General features: G+C 51.6%; 1 protein-coding gene across 1 annotated transcript; it reads left to right on the forward strand.

Annotated features, from left to right (window-relative positions):
• The first annotated feature begins 9,065 nt into the window (after positions 1-9,065).
• Positions 9,066-9,942, forward strand: LOC109774119 (uncharacterized). The gene has a single exon (XM_020332838.4). The coding sequence runs from the start codon at positions 9,224-9,226 to the stop codon at positions 9,608-9,610; it is 387 nt and encodes a 128-aa protein (XP_020188427.1). The 5' UTR covers positions 9,066-9,223; the 3' UTR covers positions 9,611-9,942.
• Positions 9,943-16,161: the final 6,219 nt, after the last annotated feature.

Below are 16,161 nucleotides of genomic sequence, written 5' to 3' on the forward strand. Positions count from 1 at the left end.
GCGTGGGGTGCCAACGCCGCGAAGCGCGCGGTGAAGAGGTCGCGCAACTCCTCCCAAGACGCCACGGAAGATCCTGGGAGGGTGAGCAGTCAGGCACGCGGTGCGCCCATAAGGGCCATGGGAAGCCAGTTGGCCATGACCCTATTGTCCCCTAGCTTTGAGGACGGCCTCCTCGTACGCCAGCAGGGAAGCCACCGGATCCGCCGTGCCGTCGTAGCGCGGTGGCATCTCCGGCTTGAACTTGGGCGGCCACTGCACCTGTCGTAAGGCGGGGGCCAAGGCTCGGAGCCCCCTGGCCCCACCGCTGGCATCGGTCGTCGGAGCGGAAAGTGGTGCACTTGCCATGGGGCGGAGCGCGGTGGCGGTGAAGCGCAGATCGTCGGAAGGAAAGCTCCGGCGCACCCCTACGTGGCGCGCCAAATGTCGGATTTCGGGTTCCGGCAAAACCCTTGAGGTTCGAACACTCGGGTGTGCACGAAGATCTCTCTTCTCCCAAGCTCTCACACTCCCTGATCTCACGGACTAGCTCGCCGAACCCAAAGAACATGAGGACACAAGATTTATACTGGTTCGGGCCACCGTTGTGGTGTAATACCCTACTCCAGTGTGGCGGTGGTGGATTGCCTCCTGGGCTGAGGATGAACAGTACAAGGGAAGAACAGCCTCCTGAGGAGAGGTGTTCTTGTGCTTGGTGAGCTGGTGCGCGGGTGAGGATTGCTCAAGATGAGTCGCCTCCTACGGTGATGACTAGTCCTATTTATAGAGGCCCTGGTCCTCTTCCCAAATATTGAGCGGGAAGGGATGCCACGACGGCCAAGTTAGAAGGGGGACAGCTAGTACAGCTTATCCTGAGAAAAGTGGTCTTCGCCTGCCAAAGGCTCTGGTGGTGACGCCGTCTTGGGCTCCACAGTGACCTCCGTCCTGTTGGTCTTGGTCTCGTTGCACCGATATGGAAACCTTTGCCTGATGCTTCGGTACTCTTCGTCTGCGCTTGCCTCCTTAGCACCAAAGGGGAAGCGAGGACACTGTGCGCTGGCGCCCGCCTGGCCTTTGTCGTCATGGCTTACGTCACGGAAACCTCGCGAAGTACCCCCCTGCCTTGATCTCTCCGCCCCTCACGAGCCAGCCTGGTGAGGCCGCTCCCGAGAAGGTCTTGTGTCGTCCGCCTCGCGAGGCTTGGCCCCTCGCGAGGGTCTTGAGTGCTTGCTGATGAAGATGGGCCGTACGGGCCCGTTTGTGGAGCCACACCATGGGCCGCAGGCAGGCAAATCTGAGGACCCCGTTCCCAGAACGCCGACAAGTATATCGACCGTCGCAACCAACGGCGGTCTGCCAGCACTTTTGCGTTTTTTCTAGAGCGAGGCTGAACGTTTCCCAAGATATTTCGATGAAGAAAAAAAAGGCAAAACCCGGGCCGTGCCGGTGGCCCAGGCACCACACCCCTGCCCACGGGCCACGGGGTTACCGTGCGTGCGACTGGTAAAACGAACCAAGCAGCCGAGCCCGTCGCGTCCCGGTTTCTCTTGTTGGGAAACCGGGGCGACCGAGTGTGGCGGCGGCCTCGTGCGTATCGCACGGGGCTAGCCCCTCCCGTTCCCCCACTTTACGTTAAGTGGGTACTTATCCCTTGACCACCTACCCCCTATATAAAGCAACGAGGAGCCATCATTGTAACACCTGATCATTGATTAATAAAGCTGGTCTCCTCTATCTCCCTGTGTCACTTTTACTTTCGCATACTTCGACTACTTCGTCTACGACGCTCGCTCTCGCTCCGCAACCTCGGACCGGACTCGCTGGCGGAGTTGCGGAACACGTTATCAGCACGCTTCGCTCCATCAACTCTCCGTCAAGCCTGCATCACGCAGGCTTTCGTCGATCCCGCGGAGGTATAAGATCCGATCCCCACTCTTTGCAAAAATGGATTCCTCTCGTTACTACGATTCCGTTTTTGCGATTAGATTATTTTTTCGGATACATCTACCTATGGTGTGGATTTCTCTCCCAAAAACCGAGCGGACGAACACGTCGCTCACCAATATCGATGTTTTTGGATCACGAGAGACTTGTTGACTACACTATACGGGAGTCGGTACAGATCGTGATCCAGATGATCATGGTACCGCCGCGTTGTACCCGACGTACACGCGTCGTGACGTCCCGAAGACGCACGATCTTGCCATCCCGAGGCAGATGACGACGTCCCCGTCGCCAAGCGCTCGACTGCCGTCGCCGCGCTCGAGTGCCCGCTGCACGCGCCGCCCTGCTGGCCGCGACCCCGCTGGTCGCCGGCGCCGTCGTGCTGGCCGTCGCCGTGGCAGCACACCGCCCGCCGTGGCCGTGGCCGTGGCCGCGCGCGCTGCGCGCCCGTGGCCGTAGCCGCGCCGCGCTTGCCGTGCTGCTCCGGCCGCGCCGCGCCGGGGCCGAGCCGCGCCGCGCCGGGGCCGAGCCGCGCCGCCGTGCCATGGCCGCGTGCCCCGCTAGCCGCGCGCTGTGGCTGCGCCGTCCGGTGGCTGTGCCGCGCGCCGCGCCACTGGCCATGGCCAGCCCCAGCCGCCCCCGCGTGCAGGCCCCGCCGCGCGAGCTGGCCGGCCCTAGGCCGCCGCCGGCGTGTGCCTTGGCCGCCGTCGGCTGGCGCCAGGCCCCGCCGCGCGAGCTGGCCCGCCCCAGGCCGCCGCCGGCGCGTGCTTTGGCCACCGTCGGGTGGCGCCAGGCCCCGCCGCGCGAGCTGGCCGGCCCCAGGCCGCCGCCGGCGCGTGCCTTGGCCGCCGCCGGGTGGCGCCAGCCCCCGCCGCGCGTACTGGCCGGCCCCAGGCCGCCGCCGCACCCTGGGCGCTAGGGGAAACCCTAGCGTCGCTGCGGGTAGGAGCTGAGCGCCGTGCCTGGGCCGGCCCGCTGGCTGTTGGGCCGGATGGGCCGCGGCCGTGGGATCCCTCCATAAAAAAATGAAGAGGGGCGCCGGCTGTCGAGTAAAATTGCGGTTTAGCCCCTGTATTTTTCAGTTTTCGCGCGATTTTTATTCCTGCAGCAATATTTCGCGTAGACCCCCTGGAACTGTCTGTTTTCGCTGAAAATGCTTATTTGGGCTTAAAAATACCTCGGGAATTCAATTTTTGGGCTAGTTTTCACATACTAGATGCGCTTAACATGCTATTTTTTGTAACATGATATTATTGTATGATTTTACTACTGTAGATTAATTGTTTAGCACTCTTAATCATTTAGTAAGTCATATAATAGCATGTTTTAAATATTGGAACGTCATTTTATTGAATAAGTTTATCAACATCGCTTTGTGCAAAAGATTACCTGCTGTAATCTCATGATTTTTGCATAAATCGCAGATGGCCGGAATTGTCCACAAGGAGTTTCCTGAGTTGGCCCAGACAGGGCTGAACTACCTGTCATGGTCCTCGGACTGCGAGATCTTTCTCCAGGGCAAAACCCTCCTGAGGGCGATCGGTCAGGGGGCCCAGCTGGCCGTCACTGATCCCAAGTTCGAGACTGAGAATGCGCAGGCTCTGCACTTTCTCCGTCATCACCTGTCACCTACTCTGAAAGATGAGTATATGGCTGAGCGCAGTGCTTCTGGCCTTTGGACCGCTCTTAAGCAGCGGTTTGAGCGGCTGAAGTACACTGTGAAGCCACGTGCGGAGGCAGAGTGGATCCGTCTGAGGTTTGCGGACTTCAAGACGGTTGGGGAGTACAATTCGGCTCTGCACCGGATTTGTACGACTCTTCGGTTGTGTGGTACTGAGATTACCGACTCCCAGAAGATTGAGAAAACCCTATCCACTTTCCACCCCGACGCGGTCCAGTCCTCACGGAACTACCGCCAGGGGAACTACACGAGGTATTCAGAGTTGATTGACGTCCTCCAGGTGGCGGAGGCGCAAGACGAGGTTCTCAAAAAGAACTTTGTCGCGCAACCACTTGGGGGGAGTTCTCGCCAGGAGGTGAACGCTCTCAAAGTCCGCAAGCCTCAACAGAAGAAGAGGGGCCGGAAGGGCAAGAAGAAGGGCCCTCACCCCCCCGCCCCGGCTAAGCAGAACAAGCCGGCCAAGGGAGGGCAAAGGCCTCAGGACTGCTTCCGTTGTGGCTCGGTGGAGCATTTCTCCCGCCAGTGCCGCGCACCACAGGAGGTCGTTGCTGCATATAAGGCTCGGAAGGCGCGTGAGACGCACCTCGCCTTGGTTCAGGAGGGAGCTCCACCGGCGCCCATGGCGGCACCCGTGATGATTGCTACTCCCCCTGCTGCGCCTATAGAGGCGACCCCCGTGGTGCCCATCGGCGGCAGCTTTGGCGGTCTCTACCGAGGCCCACGTCGCCATGGAGGTTGACCACATGGCCGCCTCGGCGGCGCCGCCACTAGACATTGATGCTGCCTCCAAGATAATTTCTAAGGAGGATCAGCTCACTAGTATGGAGATTGCGGCGGAAGTGAATGGCTTCTTCACCGAGTCCACTTAGCATACCTCTTTGGTTATCACGATTCCGTGCTTTGATACAATAAAATTGAATAAATTCGATTTGGTTGTAAGCTCTATGAGAGCATAAACTTATTCTTTACTTTGGCGATTGGATGACATTTATTCATTTATTCCATTATTTATACATGATAGCATGTTATGTTCTGAGATGTGTGCATTTATTTTTAATGTATTTTCTTCCTCATTACATTAATTAGATGTCATATTTTAGAACGCGTGTGGCGCACGAATGGAGGAAACGTGCCTTGCCGATAGCGCCACCACTCATACCATTTTACGAGAAACTAAGTACTTTGAGTCCATTAAAAGATCTCCGGGAAGTATTATGACAATCGCCGGCTGCGGTTCTCACATAGTTGGCTCCGGACGAGCCACTATTATACTCCCCATGGGAACAACTTTGCTCATTAATGATGCGTTGTTGTACCCGGAGTCGACTCGTACTCTATTGAGCTTTAGAGACATCCGTGCTAATGGTTTCCATGTTGAGACCGATGATGAAAACGGCAAGGAATGCCTACTCATCACAAAGCGGGATGAAGGTGGTAAACATGTTATCGAAAGGCTTCCTTCGTTTGACACAGGGCTATACTACACTAAGATAGTAGCACCGCCCGTGTACACTACCCTCAAGACCGTCTTTAGAAGCTCTGAACTCTTCTGCCTCTGGCACGATAGGTTAGGCCACCCCGGACTTAGGATGATGAGAAATATAATTAACAACTCGCATGGCCATAATGTTAACGTGAAGAACTTCCCGAATCCTGATGATTTCGTGTGCTCCGCATGCGCTAAGGGGAAGTTAGTCATTAGGCCATCACCCCTCAAGGTGAGGGATGAAATCCCCGCGTTCTTGGAACGTATCCAAGGGGACATATGCGGTCCAATTCAGCCCCTCACGGGGCCGTTTCGGTACTTCATGGTGCTCATTGATGCTTCCTCTAAATGGTCCAATGTTTGCCTGCTGTCAACAAGGAACCATGCCTTTGCAAAATTGATCTCACAGATCATCCAAATGCGGAATAATTTCCCGGATTATCGTATAAAGTCTATTCGAATGGACAACGCCGGAGAATTTACTTCAAAGGCGTTCGATGATTATTGCATGGCAATGGGAATCAAAGTTGAGCACTCGGTACCACATGTTCATACACAAAATGGACTTGCCGAGGCATTGATTAAAAGAATTAAATTCATTGCCCGACCGCTCCTTCAGGGTTGTAATTTACCAACTACATGTTGGGGCCACGCGGTGTCACACGCGGCTAATCTCATCAACTTTCGACCGTCGGCCTACAACATCCACTCTCCTGTTCAACTTGCGCAAGGGTCGGCACCGAAAATTTCCCACCTTCGTAGGTTCGGTTGCCAGGTATATGTACCAATACCACCCCCTCAGCGATCGGCGATGGGCCCGCTCCGTAAGTCGGGGATATACGTTGGTTATGAGACTGTGTCCATAATCAGGTATCTGGACCCCATGACAGGAGACTGTCACACGGCTCGTTTTGCTGATTGCATTTTTGACGAGGATCTTTTCCCGACTTTAGGGGGAGAGAATCAACCCCTTGATGCTAAAAGTCGAGAAATCACGTGGCAAGCCACGGGGATCCACGCTCATGACCCGCGCACTGCTGAGACTGAGAGAGAAGTCCAAAAGATAATAGATTTGCAGTCTTTAGCAAATCAACTGCCCGACCACTTTAGTGACTTAAAGACTGTGACAAAATCGCATGTGCACGCGCGCAATGCACCGGAAAGGGTTGAAATACCGAAGAAAAATGATGGTATGCCCGCTCCCGTCCAAAGGCCTAAAAGGACGAGAAATCCGGCTTCTCAAATCCCAAGTACTCGGGGACGCCCGACGAAAAAGGATAAGAGAGATTTATCACAGCCTGTCACCAAAGTACCCCAAATTGAAACGGGGAGCCAGTCGAGACCTGGCACAAGTACGGAAAATTCAGTGCACGAAATTCCGGACTTAAACTTTCCCATAGGGGAAACACCCAGCGGAGATGTGAGCGCACACATCGGCGCGGGAAATCTAAAGGACCTTGCTCCCATAATGGGAAATTTGGTAGAGCAAGTGTTTGCGCCTGATGCGCTCCATGACGAAATGGCCATAAATTATATTTATACGGGGGAGTCCCTGAACCGAGCAACGGTGATTGTCGACATCAACTTTGCTACGAAAATTGCCTCAATCATAGATCTTGACCCTGAGCCTAACACGCTCGCTGATTGCAAGAAAAGGTCGGATTGGAAAGATTGGCAGCAGGCAATTACTGCCGAATTATTATCTCTCAACAAAAGGAAGGTGTTTGGACCAGTTTGTCGAACTCCTCCCCACATTCGCCCTGTTGGCCATAGGTGGGTTTTTGTTCGAAAGAGAGATGAAAATAATAAGGTAGTACGGTACAAAGCAAGGCTCGTTGCTCAAGGGTTCACTCAACGACCAGGTGTCGATTTTGAGGAGACTTATTCCCCAGTCATGGATGGAGTTACCTTTAGATACTTGATCTCGATGGCAGTAAACATGGGCTTGAAAATGAAACTAATGGATGTTGTCACTGCTTACCTATATGGTAACTTGGATTCGAACATATACATGAAGGTTCCAGAAGGTATCCCTGTTCCGAACCATGATAGAGCAAATAGGGGTCTATACAGTGTTCAACTTCAAAAGGCACTGTACGGACTCAGACAGTCTGGTAGAATGTGGTACAATCGCTTAAGTGATTTCCTTCATGAGAAGGGCTACACGAGCAATAAAGATTGCCCATGTGTTTTTATACGGCGACCCCAAGATGGATTCTGTATAATCTCGGTGTACGTAGACGATTTAAACATAATCGGTACACCTGAGGATATTGAGGAAGCGAGTTCCTACCTGATGTCGGAATTCGAGATGAAGGATTTGGGTAAAACCAAGTTCTGTCTAGGTCTGCAACTTGAACATTCCCCTGATGGGATTCTAGTGCACCAGTCGGCCTACACCCAGAAGGTGTTGGAATGATTTGGATTTGATAAGGCATATCCTTCTAAGACCCCGATGGTCGGAAGATCTTTACAGCCAGACAAGGACCCGTTCAGGCCAAAGGAAGAGGGGGAGGAAACTCTGGGACCAGAGGTTCCTTACCTGAGTGCAGTTGGAGCACTCATGTACCTTGCAAATTGTACACGGCCAGACATTGCGTTCGCCGTCAGTTTGCTTGCTCGGTACAGTTCTGAACCTACCAAAAGACATTGGAAAGGTGTCAAGGACGTCTTCCGTTACCTGCAAGGGACCAAAGATCTTGGTCTATTTTATAAGAGGAATCAAGACCTATCTATTATAGGCTATGCCGATGCTGGGTACCTGTCGGACCCGCATGATTGCAAATCGCAGACTGGATATGTTTTCCTTTGTGGTGGAACTGCGTTTTCCTGGAAATCGTCCAAGCAAACACTTGTGTCGACTTCCACGAACCACTCGGAAATCATGGCATTATTCGAAGCGTCAAAAGAGTGTGTATCGCTTCGGCGGATGATCGGCCACATTCAGCAGACATGTGGGCTGAACACCGTACAAACCCCTACCATTATCTATGAAGATAATGCTGCTTGTGTTGCACAAGTCCAGATGGGTTATGTGAAGAGTAACCTCACAAAGCATATTAGTCCCAAGTTCTTCTATGCGCATGAGCTGCAACAGTTGAACGAGGTGAGAGTTTTGCATACTAAGTCATGTGACAATCTTGCTGATATGTTCACTAAATCATTACCGGCATCAACCTTAGAGAGGTATGTGCGTGGAATCGGTATGATGAGACTTAGAGAGATGCAAGGTTCAGGGGGAGAAACTTCACAAACTCGTCGCTAAAACCTCAATCCTGATGATCGAGTACTCAACTTGATGGTTGAGTGGATTGTACTCTTTTTCCCTTGAGTGAGTTTTCCTGATGTTTCTCACACGAGGTTTTTGACGAGGCAATTCGTGCAATACAACAACGTATACTGTGTGCTCTTTCTCCACATTTTTTTCCCACTGGGTTTTTCGGAGTTTTGAGGCATGGATATACGGATAATTACCCAAGGGGGAGTGTTGGGAAACCGGGGCGACCGAGTGTGGCGGCGGCCTCGTGCGTATCGCACGGGGCTAGCCCCTCCCGTTCCCCCACTTTACGTTAAGTGGGTACTTATCCCTTGACCACCTACCCCCTATATAAAGCAACGAGGAGCCATCATTGTAACACCTGATCATTGATTAATAAAGCTGGTCTCCTCTATCTCCCTGTGTCACTTTTACTTTCGCATACTTCGACTCTTCGTCTACGACGCTCGCTCTCGCTCCACAATCTCGGACCGGACTCGCCGGCGAAGTTGCGGAACATCTCTTCCAAAAAGCGGGCACGCGCCCGCAGTCACGGGCGCGCACACACACCCCCCACCGTGAAAGCGAGCGACGGCGGAGAGCGACAGATCGCCCCGTGCGATGCGTGCCGCGTGCCCCATCCCATTCCTCGCCCAGCCCGCGGCGCGAACCTTATCCACCCGTTCCCGTTCCCCCTCCCCCGCTTTATAACCCCACCACCATTCTCGCTTCCATCCCACCACCTTTTCTCAGCAGAAGCAACGAAGCCAAGCCAAGCCAATCCATCTCCTCTCGTCTACTCTCGGCTGCGAATTAAACCCACCCGCGAATCCTCCGATTCTTATTCTTCCTCTCGCGGCGCGGCGCGAATCAGTGATCAATGGCGTTAGCATCGGGACCCGCGGCCACGTTCTCCGCCCGCCCCGCGGCGCCGGGCGCCGGCCGGCCCTACTCGTGCGCAGCCGCGGCCACCGGAGGTGCCAGGTTCCGCGGCGCCGACGGGAAGTGGTGGGCGCCGCTGCTGGGGTGGTCGGGCCAGCCAGACTACATCGACGCCCAGCCGGCGCCTGCACCGGTGTCGGAGGAGGAGCGGGCTGCTGCAGGCGGTGCAGCGGGGGCGAGGCGGTTCGGGGTGCTGACGGAGGAGAAGGCGCGGCAGCTGCGGGTGCGGATGATGGAGACGGAGAGCTTCCACGACGCCATGTACCACTCCGCCATCGCCTCCCGCCTCGCCTCCGCCGCGCGCGACGGCGACGCCAAGCCGTAGAGCGCGGAGCCGAGCAGCTCAGGCTCAGCTCGCCGGCCGGAGCCATGGGAGACGCGCTGTCTGTGTACAGCTGTACATACGCTTTCGTTTGTTTTGTCTGTCCGGTTGATCGTTACTGTACACCATTAGACAAGAAGAGGCCGGTAATATTTAGGACAGCGCCCCTTCAGACCCTCCTGAACTTGATTATTCCATGGAGATGGGACTGCTTACTTAATCTCACTAGTTCTGAAGCAAAACTAGCTAGCAGTAGCACCTGATGAATGATGAATGTACAAAAATAATTTGGTTGTGCTGATGATTTCAGTTTCGGTTTGCTCATCAGTGTTTTACTGCAAGGTGTTGGTTACGCTGAATCCAACTCTGCGGTGGAATCACAGTCGATTGTCAAATTCAGATGCTTGCGAGTTGCAAAAATGATCACTGATTGATGTTTCTCCGGTCACCGTGGATTGCATCACTGCACGTCGTCTTCACCAATAATTAACCCATGGGACTTTGCCTACCTGTCGACCCCCTCCTGATAAGTACTCCCTCCGTTTTGTACAAAGTTACTCCCTCCGTCCCAAAATAAATGACTCAACTTTATACAATGAGTCACTTATTTTAAAACGGAGGGAGTACTAAGTAATCCCAATAGTTTATTATAAAGAGGATTAACACATCCAACGTCATCACCATTTGATTCAACTCTGTGTCGTTCGCTGCCGGTCCGCCATTGGCCGGCTTGAGAGACTGACGCCGACCTCTGCCTTTGATCCGGTCTGATCCGATCCATGTTAGATTAGATATCTTTTTTTTTTGAAGGAATAACCTTGTATTCCATTATAAATTTAGACTGGCCGAATCGCCAGCTATAGAGTTTACAACAAACTCAGGGAAATAGCCTAGCCAAGTTTCATATTCACCATCTCCTAATCTTACACCATGTCTTGCTAGGCTGTGAGCTGCTACATTACAAGATCTTGGACAAACACTAACATTTACCTCATCAAAAGCCACATTCAACTGAAATATTATTTCCTAAAACACGGCACCTGAAGTCGACAAGTCATACTCCTCGCTTAAGATCGCCTGAAGCACACCACTATCATTTCTGACAGTAAAACACCATCGACCAGACAAAGATGATTCATGAAAAGCACCATCAATATTTATTTTGAGAATCCCACTTGGGGGAGGAGACCAACATACACTACAAAAAAAAACACTTCCGTGATGATATGTGTTTGTCACAGTAGGTCACGTTTTCTGTCATGCATGTACGTCCATGAAAAATTTATGACAGAATTAAGATAGTCATACATGTGCTGTCGTAGAAGTGTTCCATGACATTACCAAAATTATCATCACGGAAGTATCCACTTCCATGACGATAAATCGCGCGTCACAGAAGTGCTTTCGTCAAGGGTGACCGACACGTGGCATCCACCGTAACGGAACGCCGTTAAGCTATCGGGTCCGGTTTTGGATCCGATAACCCGTTAACAGCCCCGACCAATGGGGATTTTCCACGTGTAAAATCATCATTTGCTGGAGGAAACACGTGTCGGCTCACCGTTGGGACAGATGTCATCCACTCATTGGACCCAAAGCGCCTATGATACGTCGACATGTGGCACGGCCCAACAGAGACCCATTCCTGTGAAAAGGCCGGCCCGTTTGACTTGGTCAAAAGGTGGCGGGCCGGCCCATGGCAAGCCTGTGAACGGCTGTTCGCATATAGCCCATTTACAACTCGCTAACCCAGGGCCCGTTTACGGCCTATCCGAATTAGGCCCAGTAGCGTCATCTGGGCCGTCCAATATAATTCCAGCCCGTTTTAACTTCCGGCCCATGTATGGCCCATGACGTCTTTCGACCCATATGAGGCCCTTATTACTCTCGGCCCATTAACAGCCCGTGGTAAAACTGGCCCGTAATGAATAGTGTATCACTTTATACCCATTAACGGCACGTGGTGAAACTGGGCCGTAATGAACAGTGTATCAATTTATACCCATTAACGACCCATTATTCTGTTGGGCCGTTTCCAGCCCATGTTATCTTTCGGCCTTCTCGGGCCCATTTATTCTTGGGCTCATTTCCACATTCATTTACTTATGGCCCGTTACTGTCATTTTCTGCTTGTGGGCCAAATTCAGCCTGTGGTTACGGTCGGCCCGTTTGTGGCCCGATAATACGTTGGGCCGTTTTCATGTCAAAATAAACTCGTTGGGCTGTTTTCATAGAGTTATCAAATACGGCCTATTAACGGCCCGTTATTGTCCACGAATAGTACGGCCCATGATTGGCGAAATGATGATACGCCCCGTAGAAGTCCCATGGATCCTACGGCCCGTAAAAGGCCCATGAATCGTACGGCCCGTAGAAGGCCCATGGATCCTACGACCCGTATAGAAGGCCAATGGATCCTACGGCCCGTAGAAGGCCCATGGATCATATGGCCCGCAGGAGACCCATGGTTACAACAGTCCGTGTGCTGCCATGACTATTTTGGCCTAGTTTCCAAAGATAGGTTATTGTGGCCACTAGAAAAACACAGAAAAAGAACTGCAGTGACTACAAGCAAACAACTAAACAAGACAATAAGATAAGCAAGCAATTAACGCTAGCCTATTACCGCTATTACACATATTACATCCACTGGGCATCAAAGTTTGCCACCAGTGCAAATATAGGGAACAAACCAGCATATTACATACACTGGCCGTCAAAATTGGCCACCAGTGTAAATAAACACGGCAGCAAAACAAGAGCACAACTGAAACAACTTCAGAAGAGCTCAAGAAACGTGGTATCCACCATGCTGGCAATAAGCTTAGCAAGCTTATTAGCTTTGTCCTGTTTGGCGCTAAAATCCTCCAACACTTGCTGTTGCACCAGAAAGTATGCATCTGAATGCTCCAGGGACTTCCGCAGTCCTTCCGCTTCTTGTCGCAGCACAGCTGATCGATGTCTTTCAGCTTGTAGTTGAGACTCAAGAAACCGAACTGATTCAGACAGTGAGTTTGAATAGGTTGTGCAAGCGGTAGTGGCCAGTAACTCCAACACTAAACCAAGACAGGACTTTGGGGTTGTCTCACTGTCTTCGAGATAGTCTTCCTTAGCTGTTTTATCAGCTTTGTTGGAGACCAACAAGGATGTGTCACTATCCTAAGCCTTATCTGCATTACTTCCTTTACCATTGCTTAATAAGGCACTCTTCCCCAATATTCTGTCAGCATTCTAAAAAAAGTAACAAGCAGACACATAACAGTTTAGCTCATTTCGGTGAACCAGTTCATTAGTAAGGTGGATAGGATTAAATTACCAAGTCTTCTATTGCCAAGTACTAGTACATAATAAAAGCATCAAACAAACATATATCTATGTCCTATGGTCACTGCATCGTCTTGCCAAATCAAAATAGAGACACGGTTCAAATCATATCAGTTCAAGACAAAGCAGCAGCGAAAGAATACAAAGCGTGGGAAACTACACGGCACAACAAGATTTCAGATGGGTATCATGTTGGGAATCGTAGCATAATTTTAAAATTTTCCTACGCTCACCAAGATGCATCTATGGAGTGTACTAGCAACGAGGGGAAAGGAGTGCATCTACATACCCTTGTAGATCGCGAGCGGAAGCGTTCCAATGAACGTGGATGACGGAGTCGTACTCGCCGTGATCCAAATCACCGATGACCGAGTGCCGAACGGATGGCACCTCCGCGTTCAACACACGTACGATGCAGCGACGTCTCCTCCTTCTTGATCCAGCAAGGGGGAAGGAGAGGTTGATGGAGATCCAGCAGCACGACGGCATGGTGGTGGATGTAGCGGGTCTCCGGCAGGGCTTCGCCGAGCTTCTGCGAGAGAGAGAGAGGTGTTGCAGGGGAGGAGGGAGGCGCCCAAGGCTGTAGCTGCTGCCCTCCCTCCCCCCCTTTATATAGGCCCCTGGGGGGGCCGCCGGCCCTGGGAGATGGGATCTCCAAGGGGGGGCGGCGGCCAAAGGGGGGAAGGGGTTGCCTTGCCCCCCAAGGCAATGGGGAAGCTCCCCCTAGGGTTCCCAACCCTAGGCGCAGGGGGGGAGGCCCAAGGGGGGCGCCCCAGCCAACTAAGGGCTGGTTCCCTTCCACTTTCAGCCCACGGGGCCCTCCGGGATAGGTGGCCCCACCCGGTGGACCCCCGGGACCCTTCCGGTGGTCCCGGTACAATACCGGTAACCCCCGAAACTTTCCCGGTGGCCGAAACTTGACTTCCTATATATAATTCTTCACCTCCGGACCATTCTGGAACCTCTCGTGATGTCCGGGATCTCATCCGGGACTCCGAACAACTTTCGGGTTTCCGCATACACATATCTCTACAACCCTAGCGCCACCGAACCTTAAGTGTGTAGACCCTACGGGTTCGGGAGACATGCAGACATGACCGAGACGCCTCTCCGGTCAATAACCAACAGCGGGATCTGGATACCCATGTTGGCTCCCACATGTTCCACGATGATCTCATCGGATGAACCACGGTGTCGAGGATTCAATCAATCCCGTATGCAATTCCCTTTGTCAATCGGTATGTTACTTGCCCGAGATTCGATCGTCGGTATCCCAATACCTTGTTCAATCTCGTTACCGGCAAGTCTCTTTACTCGTACCGCAATGCATGATCCCGTGACTAACGCCTTAGTCACATTGAGCTCATTATGATGATGCATTACCGAGTGGGCCCAGAGATACCTCTCCGTCACACGGAGTGACAAATCCCAGTCTCGATCCATGCCAACCCAACAGACACTTTCGGAGGTACCCGTAGTGCACCTTTATAGTCACCCAGTTACGTTGTGACGTTTGGCACACCCAAAGCACTCCTACGGTATCCGGGAGTTGCACTATCTCATGGTCTAAGGAAAAGATACTTGACATTGGAAAAGCTCTAGCAAACGAAACTACACGATCTTTTATGCTATGCTTAGGATTGGGTCTTGTCCATCACATCATTCTCCTAATGATGTGATCCCGTTATCAATGACATCCAATGTCCATAGTCAGGAAACCATGACTATCAGTTGATCAACGAGCCAGTCAACTAGAGGCTTACTAGGGACACGTTGTGGTCTATGTATTCACACATGTATTACGATTTCCGGACAATACAATTATAGCATGAATAATAGACTATTATCATGAACAAAGAAATATAATAATAACCATTTATTATTGCCTCTAGGGCATATTTCCAACAGTCTCCCACTTGCACTAGAGTCAATAATCTAGTTACATTGTGATGAATCGAACACCCATTGCGTCCTGGTGTTGATCATGTTTTTCCCTAGGGAGAGGTTTAGTCAACGGATCTGCTACATTCAGGTCCGTATGTACTTTACAAATATCTATGTCTCCATTTTGAACACTTTCACGAATGGAGTTGAAGCGACGCTTGATATGCCTGGTTTTCCTCTGAAACCTGGGCTCCTTCGCAAGGGCAATAGCTCCAGTGTTGTCACAGAAGAGAGTCATCGGGCCCGACGCATTGGGAATCACCCCTAGGTCGGTAATGAACTCCTTCATCCAGACTGCTTCCTGTGCTGCCTCCGAGGCTGCCATGTACTCCGCTTCACATGTAGATCCCGCCACGACGCTTTGCTTGCAACTGCACCAGCTTACTGCTCCTCCATTCAAAATATACACGTATCCGGTCTGTGACTTCGAGTCATCCAGATCTGTGTCGAAGCTAGCGTCGACGTAACCCTTTACGACGAGCTCTTCGTCACCTCCATAAACGAGAAACATATCCTTAGTCCTCTTCAGGTACTTTAGGATATTCTTGACCGCTGTCCAGTGTTCCATGCCGGGATTACTTTGGTACCTTCCTACCAAACTTACGGCAAGGTTTACATCAGGTCTGGTACACAGCATGGCATACATAATAGACCCTATGGCCGAGGCATAGGGGATGACACTCATCTTTTCTATATCTTCTGCCGTGGTCGGGCATTGAGCCGTGCTCAATTGCACACCTTGCAATACAGGCAAGAACCCCTTCTTGGACTGATCCATACTGAACTTCTTCAATATCTTGTCAAGGTATGTACTCTGTGAAAGACCAATGAGGCGTCTTGATCTATCTCTATAGATCTTGATGCCTAATATATAAGCAGCTTCTCCAAGGTCCTTCATTGAAAAACACTTATTCAAATAGGCCTTTATACTTTCCAAGAATTCTATATCACTTCCCATCAATAGTATGTCATCCACATATAATATGAGAAATGCTACAGAGGTCCCACTCACTTTCTTGTAAACACAGGCTTCTCCATAAGTCTGTGTAAACCCAAACGCTTTGATCATCTCATCAAAGCGAATGTTCCAACTCCGAGATGCTTGCACCAGCCCATAAATTGAGCGTTGGAGCTTGCATACTTTGTTAGCATTCTTAGGATCGACAAAACCTTCCGGCTGCATCATATACAACTCTTCCTTAAGGAAGCCGTTAAGGAATGCCGTTTTGACGTCCATCTGCCATATCTCATAATCATAGTATGCGGCAATTGCTAACATGATTCGG

This window comes from Aegilops tauschii, chromosome 3 (assembly GCF_002575655.3).
Source record: "Aegilops tauschii subsp. strangulata cultivar AL8/78 chromosome 3, Aet v6.0, whole genome shotgun sequence".
Lineage (NCBI taxonomy): Eukaryota > Viridiplantae > Streptophyta > Magnoliopsida > Poales > Poaceae > Aegilops > Aegilops tauschii.